We start from the raw sequence: 18,879 nt of genomic DNA on the forward strand, positions 1-18,879 counted from the left end.
CAGTAGGCACCTGTCTACTGCCAGGGAGAGTGAGGGCCAGCTACAAGTGATTTATTTATTCAACAACGGTTTGTCGAGCACTTACTGTGCCCCCGGGGTGCTGTCCTATGTTCTCAGCATAACGAGATGAATCGCAGGTGGCTCCACTTTCAGATCTCATGAAGAGTGGACAACCTGTGCCGGGGACATTATTTGGAGATGACAGTTAGACTCCAGTGTGACAATGATGTGCCAGGAACTGGTGTACAGAGGCCTCAGGGACACTATGTAAGGTTAGAGAAAGAGGTACCCATGGCAGAGATGAGAAGTAAGGACTGTGGTGGGAAACCAGGAAAGTGTATTTCTGAAGTTTCATGAAAGGATTAGTCAGCCATGGCCAGTGCTTCCTGCAGACCAGATGGGTCAGAGGAAAACCTGGAGGCGACCATGTGTCTAGAGTACCTAGGGCACTGGTGAACCTGGCTGGCTGAGGATGGCTGAGGCAGCCCCATCTCAACAGGTTGGAGAGAGAAAAGGAGTGAGGAATCAAGGTGGCAGGTGGCCCATTACTGGCTGCTTGGCCATGAAGGGGGAAAGGGCAGTAGCTAGAGCGAGTGTGTTTTTGGTTTTGCTGCTTTTAAGTAGTTGAGAAGAAACTAGCCCATTCAAATCCTGAAGGTGCAATTGGCCTTCCAAGTTCTCTAATGACTTGGATCACAGAAAGCTTTTAAGAACAGGTGCTGGTGAACAAGGTGTTCTTCCCTACTGGGTCCTCCACTCTGCAGGGACCAGGATCACCGTCTCCATGGCCTTTGCCACTCATGCTCCTTGTCCCATGCTCAGCACAGCAAGGATCCTCTGTTGTTGGTGGCAGGGCTGGGGTAGTTAAAAGCCAATGATTGTCAGAAGAGGAGCTCGTTTCTGACGGAAGCAGGTTTTTGTTACTCTTTACTGTGTTCTGGGAAAATGGAATGTGAGTTGTATGGGGAAGGAGGCTGGGAACAGAGTTGGGACTTAAGGATCTCTCTGGGTCTTTCCACCTCTCTAAGGCATGTCTCTCATCCTTGCTCATATAGTAGGGGTCATATATTTCTTATGTACTTCTGAGTCATTTCAGGTTGTGCTTTGAGAGTATAAAATATTCCGTGAATTTGACACTGTGTGTGCATTTTCATTGTCCCGTTAGGTGGCTGAACCACGTGGCTAGACTGTCCTGTGTGTGTACGCACATGCATGCATGCACATGGAGTTGAACCCAAAGAGGCAGGAGGTGATTTTGGAAATTCTTTGAATGAAGGAGGCAGCAGATTATGTGGCATGGGGTGAGGTGTGCCGGAAGAAACTTGTACCTTGCATCCTGTGAAATTTATGGGACAAGTGGCATTATTATTATTTTTTTCCTTTGTGATTGAGGTTACTTGCTGAAGCGGGAATAAGAATGTTAGTGAGAATTCAGCATGAGCAATGTCTGTTCCTGGCATCACCATGCAGAAAAGGGTGTTGGCTTCTTCTTGTTGCTCAGACACATTACTTGAAATACAACCCAGGGCACTGACTGTTCCCTGGATACCCATCCCCTGCCTGTCTTTGTGGCTTCCTTGTTCATTGGGGGCGATTTCTTTCCTCAGATGGTATATTCTCAGAACAGCCGATGTAGTGACTGGCTTTGTTGAGCTGTGACACTGAACTGAAATTTTTTTGAAAGCTGGCTTCTGCTGAAATCACTGGGAAAGACTGGGTTATACTGAATTGCCTAGGCAAGGGGAAGAAGTCATCTGAGTAAAATAATGCAATCAACATTTTGGTCTGACTTTCTGTGTGTGTTGCTGCCTTTGCAAAATAGCGTTGCGGTCGGGGTATGTATTAAGAGTTCTGGTCATGAGCTGATGCAGAGGCTGGGGTGGAATTCCAGACCGAGGGAGGAAGGATGAGATGTCTGTGGAAAAAGTTCCCCAGTCACTGGGGCTATTGTGTGGAGGATAATAGTCTTGTTACTGCTTTGGCCTCGCCTACTCATGAGTGGTCAGCGTGGACGGGCAATGCCAGCCTGGCCTGCCATGCATGGAACGAGCCTGGGCCACCAGAGCACACGGGCATTTTCACCCACACCCTGCTGGACTGTTGGGTATGGGGTTGCCAGCAAAAACCAGGAAATGCTTGTGAAAGTGACATGCTTCCAAGATGGACAGTGGACTGGAGAGGAAAGCTGTTCTTGTCCAGGAATCTATAACTTTTATTATCCATAATTTTAACTTTCTTTTTTTTTTTTTTTGAGTCAAGGTCTCATTCTGTCACTCAGGCCGGAGTGTAGTGGCATGATCACAGCTCACCACAGTCTTGAACTCCTGGGCTCAAGCCGTCTTTCCACCTCAGCCTCCCTAGTAGCTGGAACTATAGGCTGGAGTGTAGTGGCATGATCACAGCTCACCACAGTCTTAAACTCCTGGGCTCAAGCTGTCTTTCCACCTCAGCTTCCCTAATAGTTGGGGCTATAGGCACACACCACCACACCTGGCTAATTTTTAATTTTTTTTTGTAGAGATGAGGTCTTGCTATTTTGCCCAGGTGGGGATCTTGAAATGCTGGGTTTAAGCAATCCCCTGCCTCAGCCTCTCAAAGTGCTGGGATTACAGGCATAAGCCACCACATCCAGCCCTATTCATCACTTTTAATGACTAAGAAAATATATTTTTCACTGTTGTGAAATTAGTTCTTTTTTTGGTGGGGGCAGTGATTTATGTCTCTTGCCTAAGGGCTGTACTGTACTCTTTTAAGGGCCTAAAATTCCTCGATTTGCCTCATAAAGGAGTTCTCTTGTGTTTTTTTTTTTTTCTCTCTCTCTCTCCTTTACCTCTCTACCCCTTTTGTGGCACATTTATCAGCTTCTGTCAAGTGAAAAAAAGCTGTTTTTCTTCTCCTCCCACACCACAGCAACCAACACTGCAGATTTCTTGGACCAAATGGGTGGGGGTTTCTCCCTACCAATAAACAAGCTGTCTATTCTGCAGCAGACACCTTCTGGTTGTTCAATTTAGTTCGGTCCTGACACTCTTCCTGGAGATGGTGTTAATTCTCCAGGCTGAGGGCTCCGTCCCACAAGACTGTCCCTGACTTCGATGCCATTATCAAGCCCCAGTTTGTTTTACTCGTGCTTCTGATGCACCGGTTACAAATCAAGATTCCTATGATCCCATCTTTGGGTTTGATTAATTTGCTAGCTTGACTCACAGAACTTGGAGAAGCGTGTTTACTGGTTTATTATAAGTGATGTTACAAAGGACACAGATGAAAAAAATGCATGGGGTGAGGTATGGGGGAGGGGTGTGGGTTTCCATGGACACCATTTGGGAACCTCTATGTTTAGCTATCTGGAAGTTCCCCAAGCCCCATCCTTCTGGGTTCCTATGGAAGCTTTGTTTTCTAGGCATGATTGATTATATCACTGACCATTGGTAATCAATGTAACCTACTCAAGGCTGGGGGTGGGGCTGAACGTCCCAACCCTCTAATCCTGCCTTGGCCTTTCTGGTGACCAGCCCCCATCCTGAAGCTGCTCAGAGGCTGACAGCCATCAATCAACTCAGAGCATGCAAAAGACATCACTTTGGAGATTTCAAAGATTTTAGGAGTTATATGCCAGGAAATGGGGTAAAAATCAAACATATATTTCACAGCGTCATATGCCCTTTTGCACATTTATGAAACATTCAGATCCATTCCAATCCAAATTGTGGAGCTGTTGAGCATCTAATATTTGGATGGAGAACCAGAATATATATATTTATAAAATAATAGTATAATTTAAAATTATTTTAAAAATAATAATACTTATATATTTATAAAATTACATTCTGCATGAAATCAGTTCGGAAATCTCTGAAGGGGAACAAGATTTCACACATTGTCTAGGGACTATGTGTTAGTAAATGGAAATTAAGGGTGGACAATTCATTTACTAAAACTAAGATGTATAAAGGGGGATTTGTGGTCTCTATTTAGTATGTCAGTGCCATTGTTTTTGATTCACTTCAAACCTTAGTCGCCAGATCTGTTTCTCCGCCATTCCTACAAAGTTTTGTGCCATTCCTACAAAGTGTTGGGGAGGGAATTCTCTAAACTCGCCAAGCAGATTTTGGTTTGAGGAAACAGGGGCGTCCCAGGTTGTTGTTCCTGGCAAGTGCTCCAGGACCATTTGTTCATTCTTCTCCACTCCTTCCACAGCCTCCTGTGGGGGAAAGGCCATCTTGCCTAGTATGAGGGAAGCAAGAACCTGGCTTGGTTTTTGCCAACAGCCAAAAACTGCCTCTGCAGAACCGACACACAGCAGATTTATGTGCATAGACTGCATTTCTCTTGCTTGTTTGTTTGTTTTCCCTGAATCTATTATCTTTGTACCAAGGGCAGAGTTAGTATCTTTGATTTTTACCTTTGAGAATTGTTTAGTTGTTCATTTTTACCTTTGAGAATTGTTTAGTTGTTCATTCAACAAATATTTGAGTGTCTACTGTGTGCCTGATCCTGTTCTAGGCATTGGGGACAGAGCAGCGAACAAAATAGTAGAACTATTTTGCCATAAAGAACTTTCACGCCAGAAGGGTGGAGGGACAGGGAGAACCATCAGAGTTGAGTGAATGGTATGATAGCCCACGGTTGAGGAAGCAGTTTAGTGGGTTACAAGAATGCATCTGGAGTCAGACTTCATAGGTTTGAGCCTCAGCTCTGGTACTTACCCTCAAATAACAGGGCAGGTCAGCCTGTTTGTACCTCAGTTTCCCTGTCTGTGAAATGGGGGCGATGATTGTGCTGTCCTCAGCTGTTTTGAGGTTTAAACAAGTTAATGTATATGAGAGGGGGTCCCCTAAAATGGAATTTATTTATAAAACTTGTATTTATTCTTACGTGTTTAAACTTCAGTCACCTTCAAAGTACTCCCCATTTGATGCAATACACCTATCGAGATGCATTTTCCACTGCTCAGAACAGTTTTTGAACTCATCAATTTGGATGCCTTTTATGCTTCTGCTGTTTTTTTGTATCACCTCATCTACATCAGCAAAACGTTTCCCTTTGAGGTTTTTCATCTGGGGAAACAAAAATCTCTCAGAATGAGATTGGGTGAATAGGGAGGGTGGGGCATGGGAATCATTGATGTTTTTGATCAAAAACTACAGAATATACAGCGTTATATGGGGAGGTGTGCTCGTAAATTGCCCATCATGAAATGGGCGAATTCCTTGAAAGACTCTCAAAAAAAAAAAAAAATTTACCAAAGCTGTTGCAGCCTCTCACAACAATGCTAGCTGGTACACTGAAGCCGATGGGTTCCTAGAACACTTACAGGAGAAACCTGTACTACAAGGGGCCCACCCACCAAAAGATAATTCTATTTTGGGAGGGGTTCTCCCTTGTATATGAAGTACTTACAAGAATGCCTGGCACATCATAGGTGCTGTTAAATGTCTGCCTGAGGGTCAGAGAAAGGGATGTCAGAGAAAGGGATAGACAGGGGACTTGGAATGGTAGTTTTCAAAAAGGGGTGGTCAGGTCAGCTTCATGGAAAAGGTGGCATCGAAGGAGGCCGGAAGGAACTGCTAGGATATTATGCCACGTGGGTCCAGGGTATTCTGGGAAGAATTGCCCCATCTCAGCAAAGGCGACCAGGGAAAGACCCTGCGTCCCAGGCATGTCTGGGGCACAGACCAGTGACTAGGAGACATTGCAAGGACTTTGGTGGTTACTCTGAGACATGAGAGCCATGAGAGGTGAAGGATCAGCTTATACTGTAAAGGGATTGTGGTGACCACTAGTTGGGAGTAGTCTGAGAAAGGAAGCAGGGACAGGGACACCAGTAGGGAAAGTTGGTGACATGTAGTTGTGTAGACCCAGTGGCCTCAGTGGAGGAGGTAAGGGCGTGGCAGGGGCCAACCAGAACCTGTAGGTATATCCCACAGGCCTTCCTGGTGGACTGGATTTGGGGTATGAGGGAAAGGACGCCTTAGATGTAACTCCCTACGTGACCTGACCCAACCTGATGGAACTGCCATCCTCAGGTAGCCAGGTCCATGGAGAGAGCAGGTGTGGGGAGTTGGAGGCTCAGTTCTGGACATGCCAGAATTGAAATGGTATGTTTGTTTCCTCACAGTTTTAGAGTCTGGTACTCTAGAAGTCCTGAATCAAGGTGTTGGAAGACACATCCTCAGAAACTCTGGGTGGAGCTTGCCTCTTCTGACTCCTTTTGTCATCAGTCCTTGTGTTCTCATGGCTACATCACTCTAATCCCTGCCTCTTTTGTCCCTTGGCATCTTCCTGTGTTTTCATCTTCACATGCATTTTCCTCTTCTTGTAAGGCCACCAGTCATGGGGGCGGGGACGGGGGGGAACCTTATGGGCCATCTTAACTTAATTACCTCCATAAAGACCCTATTTCCATAAAAGAACACATCCACAGATACAGGGATTAGGACTTCAGTCTGTTTTTTTGAAAACATATTTCAACCCGTAAAAGAAAAGATGGCTATTAGACACTCAAGTGGAGGTGTTGAGTAGGCAAAGCCTGGGGTTCAGGGACAGGTCTGAACTGAGGTTGTAAGCTTGAATCGTCATCAGCATGTGGAAGGTGTTTAAAGCCTCAGGATTCGGTGGAGTCAGCAAGGACGTGGACCCAGAAGTGATTCCTGAACTGAGCCCTAGGGATCTCTAACAGACAGAGGAGATGAGAAGGAGGGAATGAGACTGAGTCAGATTTTGCTGATGGGTCAGGGAAAAGGACTAACAGAAAACACTGGACGTAGCAAAACTGAGATTGTTGACAAAAGTAACAGCATAATTATTGATAAGATAATCCTAGGTTTAAAACTTGCCTATTTTGGTTTGTCTCTAGCTTTTTAAACTTGATTTTCAACTCTTGAGCTATATTTACATATTCTTTGTTTATTTCTAAAATATATGTTCATTCTGTAAACAGTTGGCTATGTGTCTGGACTTGGGCTAGACGCTGGGCATCGAAAGATGAGTAACATACACACCTACCCTTGGATATCATCATTGTTTACTGGGGAAAGATGGGTGGAACAATGAAACACAGGGTGACGGTCTAGGAGCATCGGTCACTGGGGAACTGCAAATTGAAACCACAGTGAGATACCATTCCACACCTACTAGAATGGCTCAAATAAGACCAACACCACCAAATGTGGGGAGGATTCGGAGCAAATGAGCCCAATGGACCATCGACACATTGCTCAGGGGAGGTAACTTGGTACATCTATGTTGGAGAACTGTTCAGCAGTTTAGAAAAATTAAAAATATATCTAACCTATTCCCCAACAAGTTTCACTGCTGGGAATTCATCCAAGAGAAATAGAAATAACCATTCACAAAAAGACTTCTATAAGAATATTCATAACTGCCCTATTCATAATAGTTTAAAACAAAACAATGCAAATGTCCATCAGGAGAAGTAGAGACAAACGTGTGGTGTGTCCCTGAAAAGGAATGTTACTTAACTGTAAAAAGAAAAAAACGAAATGACTGATACACACAGCAACATGAGAGAATCCCCAAAACAAGTTGAACATAAGAAGCCATGCTAAAAACAGACACACAGAAAACCACGTTGCTACATTTCTAGGATGGTCAAGAGTCAGTGAAACCAATCCATGGTAATAAAAGTCAGAAAGTGGTTGCTTCTGAAGATCAGGAGGGAAAGGGACATAAAGAAACTTTTGGGGAATAATAGAAATTTCCACATCTTGGTTTGGGTGCATACCATACTCAAGCTCGCCAGTCAATCATTTAAGATCTTGCATTGTTATTGCACACAAATTATATATCTCAAGAAAACTTGCAATCCTTGTGACAGGTGGTCTAGGTGCTGTTCAGAGAGGTGAGGGGGTACTGATGGCCAGGATGGGGCTGAGAGGTGTTTTGGGGTGGGGAGGCCATGTTGGATTGGGTTTTTCAGTGGAATTTGGAAAGGCTATAGAAGAGGGTAAGCCTTAGCCAGGGGCTAATACTGGCCACAAGCCCAGTAATGAGAAAGGGCCCAACCTGGTTAGAAAGCACCAATGACTTAAAAATGAAATCCCAGTTATTTATCAAAATTTATTTTCTTTTAAGGCTCAATATGTATCTGAGCTTGGACTGTTTCCCCCTCCCTGATGCAAGCTTCTTCATAGACTATGTTCAGATTTCAATTTTATAGCAACCTTTCCCCTCACTAATTAGTATATTTTTCCCAACTGATAAATTATTCTTGGTACTTAGTTAAAAAAAAATAAATTACTCAAGAGTATTGCCTTATTCGATTAACCTGATGCTTTCTTTTTTTTCTTCTTTAAAAAATAAGTTACAGATTCTCGTTGACACTGGAAGCAGTAACTTCGCCGTGGCAGGGGCTCCACATTCCTACATAGACTCGTATTTTGACACAGAGAGGTAAGTGATGAATTCATGGCTGGCAGGCTGGGCCTGGGGGTGCTGCAGGGATTTGCATGCTTCTGGGTTCACTGGAATGCAGCAGCCAGAAGGCAGTTTCATTTAAGGGGGATATGTATATGAGGGGGGACTCTCCTAAAACAGAATTTACTTATAAGACATTGTGTATTCTTACCTGTTTAAACTCTAGTCACCTTCAAAATACTCTTCATTTGATGCAGTACACCTATTGAGATGCTTTTTCCACTGCTCAGAACAGTTTTTGAACTCATCAATTTGAAAGCCTTTTAGTGCTTCTGCCATTTTTGGTTTCACCTCTTCCACATTGACAAAATGTTTCGCTTTGAGAACTTCTTTCATCCTGAGAAACAAAGAGAAGTTGCTCAGGGCAAGATCTGGTGAATAGGTAGGGTGCGGCAAGGGGGTCATGCCATTTTTGGTCAGAAACTGCTGAGTGCTCAGCGTGGTGTGGGCAGGTATGCTTGTAAATCACCCATCATGATGTGGGCAAACAAGTTGAAAGAATCTTCAAAAAAAGTTCACCCAAACTGAATGCAACTGCTCATAACAATGCTGGCTGGTACACTGACGTCAATGGGTTCCTAGAACATTTACCTAGCAGGGGAAGCCTATACTACCGGAGCTCGCCCTCCAAAAAATAATTCCAGTGTTTTCTTGAGTCCCCCCAGGAAATGTATATATTTGCATATATATGTACAAATATGTGCATGTGTTTATGTGTACATTCATTCCAGGGAAATCCATAGCAGGATTTTTTCCTAGTAGCCTTGGTGCACTCACATGACACATAACGCTTTGTAAAAATTCAAGTCAAACACAACTTTTGCGGTTATGCCTGAGTAGCAGGGATATCGTGCCTCTTCACTGTATATTGCAGCACCTCTAGTCCTGCAGTGGAGGTGGCCTTGGGCAGGAGGGGTGTCCTGTGAGACTGTGAGGCTGCTCTGGGCAGGGGCCCGGGGCTGCTTCCTCTCAGCTGAAGTGATGCATGGAAAACCACCTTTGTGTAACTCCATAGTTCAGTGGGGTTAAGGTGTGGTTCATAGAAACCCTTTCTGTGGGGAGGTGGTTTTGGATGAGAGAAATCTGTCACTCATTTGGGATAGAGTGAGTATTGTAAGCACAAAGCACGGAAGCTCCATGTCAGCAATTATGCGGTGGACTTGTGAGAAAAGAGTGGAGACAGATGGAAGTGTCTGAAACAGAGTGGTGTCTGCCCAGTGCAGGAGGTCCTAGGGCGCTGGGCTTTGGAGGAGCCCTGGATGGGGTTACAGGGAGGGAGGGTCCCCAGCAGCCCATGTCAGCCTTCAGCTTGGGAGGAGCCCATAGTGTCTACAGTCCCCACCTTCTAGGAGCCCGAAGCTGCTCTAATGTGGTGCATGTTTTGATTTCACATCTATTTTTGTAATCCTAAAATTTCAACTCACCAGACAAAACAGGTAAGCAAACATATAGTGATTTGCTTTTTAGGGTCACAAATTGTCTGCAGACTCAGAAGGACCACATCAGGTTTCCCTGCTGTAAATTCTTTTCATGTCTTCCCTTCCTCATTTTCCTTATCTGCAGTGTTTTGTTCCAGGGAATAAAGGCCACTTTACCTGGGGGGGAAGACAAGGGGGACATAATGGCTGGAGGCTTCTGAAGATGACAGGCAATTTAATGAAGCAAGATGACTTGCTGTGCAACAGCATGGAGGAAACCCTTCCCATCTATCCTGCCAGTACTGCTACGTGGGCTCCACTTTGGGAGCATAAATGACGTTGTCTCCTGCATGTACAGCTATAAGCTGCTCACCGGGGAGAGGTATGGAGGCCAGTGCTATATGGGGCCTCATGGGACTACAGAGAAACATGGCTGGCCCCTCTCTCAAGGATCTGATAGCTTAGTTTGTGACTTTGTGTGCTGATAAACTTTCATCACTGATATTCCAGGATACAGCACTTGGCCAGCGATCACCTTATGACCAAGAAGATTAACATGTCCTCAGCTCTTGTTGTTATATCCACAAACATGTGCAGAAGTGGAGATGGTGTCTCCATGTGTGAGCAGGAGGACTTGGTGTGTCATGATTTATGCTGCCTTTTCCCATTCAGATTGGTGTCTCATCTAAATCCTCTGGCTTCAAACAGCTCCACCTCCAACTGCTTACTCCGGACTGTTTCATCATGGAACAGAACTTGGAGTTGATCCAAACCTCTCACCACAGAACATCAGGAAGGCAGAAGCCTTGTCCAAGTCCAGGCTTTGAGACTAGCAGTTCCCAAACCTTCAGCTGATACCCACTTTTTATAATGAGTGCTTTGTGATGCCCTGAAATGAATGCAGAGTTCATATAACTTACCCACATCCATAATTTCAAATGCCCTTATGTAATATGGGAGGGGTGGGGAAAAAAGGAAGGTAATATATAGCCTGGTAATCGGTACCTCAGTATGTCAACACTCAGGTTCGGTGATCCTTGGAAACTGTGAAATAGGGGATGTTAGAGACTGAGTGAGCATCACTGTGGACGTGTAGCAGCCAGTGTCAACTGACCAAGGCGAATTGAGTTGGACTCAGACACCAAGAGCAGCTTGAATTGCTGATGTGATTTTCCAAAATGGTGAAAAATCTTGATAAGGCCACCCCACCAAAAAAAGTATTTACCCTTGATTCACACCGTAGCTAATATCCAGTGTCTACTAAATCTGTGTAGAAAATGTTTTGTGCATATATGAAAGGGAGGAACACTCTGTGCTCAGATGATCATCAGCAGGTTTTCACCCATGTGGATACCCAGAGCAACTTTGGAAATGTGTGGGATGGAGGGGCAAGTCTTCATTTTGCATGACTGTCCTGCACCCTCTAGGCTAGCATGGTGCTGGCCATCAGCAACCACAAATATCCCCAGAGTTTCCAAAACTGATAGTGCCTTCTCCATTGAGACCAGTCTCTTGAGGGCAAAGCATTCCAAACCCTGTGTTGTTGCCATGACAGTAGTCTAGTCTGCACTGCACATTTGCCCAGTTTCCCCACACCTGCCAGTAGGCTCAGACCTGCATACTTGAAGCTTTCATTACACATTTGGCACGTTTCTTCCCCTAGAGAGATTTCGTTTCCCATCACACATCTGTAGATGCAAGGTACAACAGAAAGAAACAGTAGAGCCAAAGTTAGGGTGATGCAAATAGTTACTTTCCACTTAAATTGAAATTGTGCAAGTTGAACACTGTGAATGTTAACTTCCTTTCTGGTAGGTAAATGACAGCTCTTTAGTCAGGGTCTATAATGGTGAAAGTAAGTACGCCTCTTAATCCACGCAGCCTTTGCCATGCAGATACAATTGTTGAGACATACAGGGGAAGATAATAGTCCATATTATCAATACTGTGTATGATATTTAATCAACCGTAGGTGACCTGGCATCTTTCTCATTTACCTTCGACTGTGTTCACTGTCTGGTTGGGCTGCGGTTCTCTCTCAGACTCCCATGGGACACACCTTTCTGATTTACTTGCTGACCTTGTTTGGCTTATCCAAGTGGATTTTGTGCCCATTGTCAGGTTTGCTTTCAAGTGACAGATGCTTCCTTTGTTCCATCTTTAAAGAGTGGGTTCGAGACCCGCCTGGGCAGCGAGACCTCATCTCTACAATAAATCAAAAATCAGCCGGGCGTGGTAGCGCACGCCTGTAGTTTCTGCTACTTGGAAGGCTGAGGCGGAAGGATCGCCGGAGCCCAGCAGGTCGAGGCTGCAGTGGCCGGGAGCGGCCACTGCACTCCAATCTGGGTGACAGAGTGAGACTCCAACTCAAAAAAAAAAAAAAATAGTGGGCTTCTCTGGTCCATATGCCTCTGATTTAATATGAAAACTTCTGGGACCATCAGAGCTCCTTTGATGACTAAGCCTTCCCTCCTGCTGATCCCACAAGAGAATTTAAGACTACTTATCAGCTTTCTGGCCACTTAGGGTTCTGATTTATTTCTCCTTTTGTGAGTGAAAAAAAAATCTTCATTTTCTAACATCCTACCCCTTGGGACTAAAATGCACATTGAGGAAAGCCCCAAACTTCCTTCCTCTCAATGGTCACTTTCACCCTTTTGTCCTTCCACCGTTCAAATTCAGCCTACCTTCCTCATTTACAAGTACTGCTGAGATTGGCTTACTACATGTAACGCATCACCCACATTTTGAGTTTTTAGCCCATTACTGCTTTTTCTTTTTTTCAGGAGATGATTCTTCAACGGGACAGTAAGATTTCTTCTTAGCTGAATCAGATGTGAGGCATCCTGTTTCTGAGTTTTAGCCAAATTCTGTTTTGTTAGCTGCATCCCTGCTGCCATGTTTCTTTGCAGGTTCAATACTTTCTCAGATTTACGTTAACCTTGTTTTCTCTCCTTTTCTCTGCCTTTGCCACGCTTCTTCTAGACTTATAGTCAATACAGATACATTATTGTAAGGATACGTGTATTTTTTATGTCAATTATGTATAATTAATTTATCTAATGCTTTCAGTTAACTTTAGAGTTGGTCTAGGGTATACATACTTTCAACCATTGTGTTTGATGAAGGCCAAAAGAACATTCTTTTTTCTTCTCCATTTTTGACAAAGGGTTTCTGTCTGAGCTGTAGCTCCCTGCCTTGTGATGTTTCTGTATTTGCTTGTGCCTCTGATCTCTCTTACTTATAATAAGGTTTCTGGTTGGGTTTGTCAGCCTCTGATTCAAGTCCTCAGTCTTTGGATATTCAGGTCTAATGCTTCCTGAAACATTTTACAGTAATTGGAGATGTGGCTTGGGGTTCTTTGACAAGATCTCTTTGATTTATGGAATGAGATGTCAGGCTACCATTAGTCATTTCTTTAGCTTATCCCCATCATATTCCCTCTTTTCATGGTAGTGAATGTTCCAATGAGTTACTGTGAGGGAGAAAAAAAGTCTTTTTTTTTTTTAATGTACCTCTTTTTTAGCCAATAAAATAGACTCCAGCCAGTTGGCTTGATGAGAGACTCAATATACTCATCCCTTGACCTTCCACTTAATCTATTCAGGAAATTAAGTATATGTCCATTAAAATGGTCTCCTCATTCTCATACTCTAGCCTACAGAACAAGAGAGCAATTTATTTTCTTCAGATAATGCTTATAAGTGGAATTGGGGAATTAAAGAGTTGCGTGGTGACTTCTTCAGGGAAGCTAAACTGGCTACAGATCAAATGCCTTTCCGTGCAATAGTGACACATATTTTTGCCTGATTATTGAGATGATCTCTCAAGATTACCTGTTGTTTGCCTGTCTAAAAAGTGACTTACCGTTTTGGAACTGGGGAGCATTTGCCCTTGCTGAGGATGTTGATGAAACACGGCGCGGCGGTGGGGCGGGACACACGACAGGGGAGACAGGCCAAACATCCCTGTGGCCTCAGGGTTTGCATACATTTAGGTCTGGTGACTTCCAGAACCATAGAATACTAAGGAGGGCATCTGGTCACCTGTGTCAGGCCAACAAGCCTAAAGGTGAATTCTAGCCCCTAATATGTGCAGAAGAGCCCCAGGGCAGTCTTGGACAGAGTTCTTCAGGATGCTCAGCATCCCCTGAATAGCGTGGCATAGGAGAGCCAGAGCTGACTGAAGGATTCAACCCTAGAATTCTGCACTTCCACTTCCTCTTTTTATGTTCTCTGAAAGCAGTAGTGGGCTTCTTTTAAAATAATAAGATGTTCTGCAGCTCTTTTCTCCTCAGTTCAGTTGCTTTCACTCTTTAATTCTGCATTCCCTGAATATTCTTATCAGAGGCAGATCATCTTCTAAATTTGGTTCAAAGTGTTTTTATTATCTTGAGTGGACTTTTTCCTGGTTCCCCACATCCCAGATTGATTTCCGTGTCTCAGCACCCGAGATGGATGTTGCCAAGGAGAAGCTCATCTGGGGTTCTCTTTCCATATATTTAATTATCGTGCCGAGTAATTGAGGACCAAAGCATTTTAGTCCCAAGGGGTAGGGTATTAGAAAATGAAGTTTTTGTTTTGTTTTTTATAATTTTAAGTGCTGGAAACCATACGGTAATAATAACTCTTCAAGTTGCCTATGTTTCATCTCTGGGGTTTTATTTAGAGGTTTTGTTCAAGGAGCTCAGGAAATAGGAATATGAACTTAAAATTACTTTTTTTTTTTTTAACATTATCTAGGACTGTGCTTTCTGCAAGGCTACCTACTTAGCCACATGTAGCTATTTAAGTTTAAATTAATGTTAAATAAAATAAAAGTTCAGTTCTTCAGTTGCACTGTATTCACATTCTAAGTATTCATTAGCCACCATTTTGACCAGTATAGATGTAGAATATTTGTCATCACAGGGAGTTATGTTGGACGGCACTGGCACACAGCACAGAGGAACAGTACCTTTTAGACACCTTTATATGAGAGCTTGAAAGTGTTGCCGCCTCCCTGACTACCTTGGCCAAATTGTATCCACAGACTTGTCACCTTTTATGGAGGTGGATGGATATTAGAATGAGACAGTTTTAAGTATTCAGTAAGAAAAACTATAGGAGGATTTTCTAGAAAAAAAATTCTTGAATTTACTAATAATAGCTCATAGATTAAATAAAGGTGGCAAGTGATTAGATAATTATAATAATAGCAGCTATTTTTGTTGCATACCGGCTGTATTGCAGGGTTTTGTTCCAAATGCTTTACAGTATTAACTCTCTTAATCCTCATAATTAACCTATGAGGTATCATGTTATATTATCCTCATTTTTTGGTTGAGGAAATTGAGGTAGAGAGAGGTTAAATAACTTGACCCTGAGTCATATAGCTAATAAGGGGTTGAACTAGTATTTGAACTCAAGCGGTGCAATTCTAACTGTCCCTTGTATATCTAGAAATGATACTGAAATATCTAGACTGTTCCCCCCATAACAGGAATAGTCACTTGGTTAGGAAACTATAGAAGACATGCAAAATAGGTATTCCAGCTAGTTCAGGTTCTTATTAACATTACAGCTTCTAAAAAATTTTCTGTAGCCTAGACAGAGTAAAAGTTAAACAACTTTTCAAAAGGAAGTTGTAGCACTTTAGACTGTTTGGGGAAGATACAATTAATCTGCTAGACCAGGGTTAACAAGCTGAGGCCCATGGGCCAAATCCAACCTGCTTTCTGTTTTTGTAAATAAAGTTTTATTAGAACACAGACATGCTGTTTGTTTATGTATTCTACATTACATTTGCAGAGCTGAGTAGTTGTTAGAGAGATCATATAGCTCATAAAGTCCAAAACATCTATTTTCTGTTTCTTTACAGAAAAAGTTTGCTGACCTCTGTACTAGATTGTATTGTCCAAGCACTTCAAGATGATTAGCATTAGGGTATTTCTGAACTTGAGGAACAACCCCTAAATTGTCAAAGGGGCCGGGATATTTCAGCATTTTTGTTGTTATTCAGCATAAATGTGTGCATCCTCTTCCATGTGACAGGCACATCTGAATTTACATTGGCACTAAAATTGGCATTGTACCAATTCTCAAATACTCACATCTCAGAGACCTGACTGCACTTGACACAAGTAATTTCTGGTGGATCCCTTGGTGCTCAGTGAGCCAGAGTCCCTCTGCTGTCACTTTCTGTCTCTGTGCCTGCCCATTGTTAGAAGACTTGTGCACACAAGATGTTCACTTAATGCTCCTCTTACTTTAAGATCATGGTGGAGTTAGCTAAAATAGTAGGCAAATATTAAAATCCAACACTCTTAAAACTGCATATTCTGTTACAAAGTTAGAATAAACTAAGTTCCCCCAAGTTTGTTTACCAAACCTTTTAAAAATAATATTTTTTCCTAATTGTAAAAGTTATATGCAGAAAGATGTAAGAAGAAACTAACCACAAGAATGGGAATACCCTCTCACCAATGAACCCCACCACCAAGGTGGCCATTTCAGTCCATCACCCAGACTGGAGTGTAATGGCAAGCTAACAGTCACCGCAGCCTCAACCTACTGGGCTCAGGTGATCCTTCCACCTCAGCCTTCCAAGTAACTAGAACTACAGAAGTGTGCCACCATGCCCAGCTAATTTTTTGATTTATTGTAGAGATGAGGTCTCACCAAGTTGCCCAGGCTGATCTCAAATCCGTGAGCTCAAGCAGTCCTCTCACCTCGGCCTCCCAAAGTGCTGAGATTATAGGTGTGAGCCACCGCGCCCGGCCCAATTTTCTCTTTTAAACAATCCTTTTTTCCATGTCATTTATAATTTCTTAGAAAAAACATTTTTCATTGCTACATAATAATCCATTGTATGGATGAACTGTAGTTTATTGAGCCGTTTCCTGTTCCTGAGTATTGTTTCCAACTGTTTGCTGTTACAGATAGAACACAGTAACCATCTTTGACAGAAACCTCTGTCTGCTTTCTGGGTGTCATCTTAGGATCAGATTCTCAGAATTACAAATACTTTATTAAAAATAGCTTATGAGATATGGCAAGAATAAATTAATAAATAAAGGACTGGGTATGATGACTCATGCCAGTAATCCCAGTGCTTTGGGAGGCCAAGGCAGAAGGATGACTTGAAGCAAAGCCTGGGCAACATAGCAAGCCTGTTTGAGACCAGTCTGGGCAACATAGCAAGATTTCATCTCTACAAAAATTCAAATTAAAATTTTAAAAACTTAGTCAGGTATATGATGACATGTGCCTCTAGTTTCAGTTACTCAGGGGAAGCTGAAGCAGGAAGATCCCCTGAGATTAGGAGTTTAAGGCTGCAGTGAGCTGTGATTACACCACTGCATTGCAACCTGGGTGACAGAATGAGAGTGAGACCTTATCTCAAAAAAAAAAAAAGAAAAAAAACCAAAAAACCAAAAATTAAATAAATTGATCAGATAGATAGCCATATTATCTCTGACTTAAATGAAACCTGCAGGTGAACAAGAATACTTTAGAAATTTCTGTTTGGTGATTTGATATTTATCTTAGGAATTCAATAGTTTGATGATGTCGGAGCATGGTTTGAATGCCCTGACATCTGCCTAGAGATGTTTCTTGGGTTCTTTCCCATAATCTAGCAGTTTTCAAACTTAAATGGGTATAAGAATGACCTTGTAGAGTTGGACACCCCAGGGCCTTGACACCTGCTGTCCTCTCTCCAGTATATCCTGCCCCCAGGGAGTCACAAGTCTCATGTCTCCATGCAGGTCTCATACAAATGTCATGTTATGAGAGAGATCTCTCTGACCACAGGGTCGCTTGTTCTTCTCTTGCCTGTGTTATTCCCTGGGTAGCTCTGACTCACTCTAATCACTGTTCATATGTGTATTTTCTCTCCTTACTGGAATGTAGCCCCAAGTGGGAGGGATTTTCATCTGTCCGTTGCCTTACCTTGTGAATATCATTCTGTATCAGGAGTTCTTACCCTCAAGGCTATGTGCATGCTAGGCTTTAGGTTACACTGCAGTGATTTTTGTCATGCTGTGCCATTATTGTCATTGCTCCTATTTTGGCATGAGTATAGTCAATTTGAGGCATTGGGGGAGAGCCTTGAGAAAGATCTGTGATATCGGGGGTAAAATGGGCCCTGAGGGAGAAGGACCTGGACTTGGCAGGTGGGGCTTGGTTTTTGTTACATAGGTTGCATGTGCGAATCTGGACCCCAGCTGCTGCTGGCACAAACTGGTGGAGGCTCCTTCTAGCTGCTAGCACCTCCCTGTGTCAAAGAGCAGCAGCCTAGCATCCATGCAAAGCCAGTAGGACAGGCGAGTCCCCAAATTGGGTTGTGTCCTTCAAAGGCTAAAGTTGTTCAGTAAAGCACCTGATTTATGGGATTTGACTTGGGCATAGGAAAGAATTAAATTCAAGAGCTACATGTGAACACCAGTATTTTCCTTTTACAGGGCATGGAAAACAGTTATCAAAACGTTTGCAATAATGTTTGGGGGAACTGTCACTTTATCAGGATCAACACTGCTAGTTATAATGAATGACTTACGGTAAACCTTCTGTGTTTAGGATAGCTGTCTTCACCACGAAGGCCTTGTCTTTGGTTCAGAGACCATGGGTACATGACAAAATGCCATGGACTTTTCTTTTCTCTCTTCAGGTCTAGCACATACCGCTCCAAGGGCTTTGATGTCACTGTAAAGTACACACAAGGAAGCTGGACGGGCTTCGTTGGGGAGGACTTCGTTACCATCCCAAAAGGCTTCAATAATTCTTTTCTTGTCAACATTGCCACCATTTTTGAGTCAGAGAATTTCTTTTTGCCTGGGATTAAGTGGAATGGAATCCTTGGTCTTGCTTATGCCACCCTGGCCAAGGTAAGGCTAATCCATGAATTTAAGTAAATCAGATAATTGAATGAGAGTCTGAAAACCAGTAGGCTGGCAAATGAGTCCCAGGTAGTACTTGGAAACAGTCAATGAGAGTCACATGGTTGAAAGAGACCAGTGTCCATGTAATTCTGTTTCTAAGCA

At 43.1% G+C, this 18,879-nt stretch overlaps 1 protein-coding gene across 1 annotated transcript in view; it reads left to right on the top strand.

Moving 5' to 3' along the window:
- The first annotated feature begins 1,906 nt into the window (after window positions 1–1,906).
- The window catches only part of BACE2 (beta-site APP-cleaving enzyme 2), a 55,420-nt gene continuing 38,447 nt past the window's right edge, over window positions 1,907–18,879 (top strand). The window contains exons 1-3 of the mRNA XM_008067086.1: window positions 1,907–2,104; window positions 8,327–8,415; window positions 18,507–18,723. Coding sequence (XP_008065277.1) covers window positions 1,907–2,104; window positions 8,327–8,415; window positions 18,507–18,723 — 504 coding nt within the window. The remainder of the gene's footprint in view (window positions 2,105–8,326; window positions 8,416–18,506; window positions 18,724–18,879) is intronic.

The sequence above is a fragment of the Carlito syrichta genome, unplaced genomic scaffold (assembly GCF_000164805.1).
Source record: "Carlito syrichta isolate Samal-C Ts95f unplaced genomic scaffold, Tarsius_syrichta-2.0.1 Scaffold309284, whole genome shotgun sequence".
NCBI classification, from domain to species: domain Eukaryota; kingdom Metazoa; phylum Chordata; class Mammalia; order Primates; family Tarsiidae; genus Carlito; species Carlito syrichta.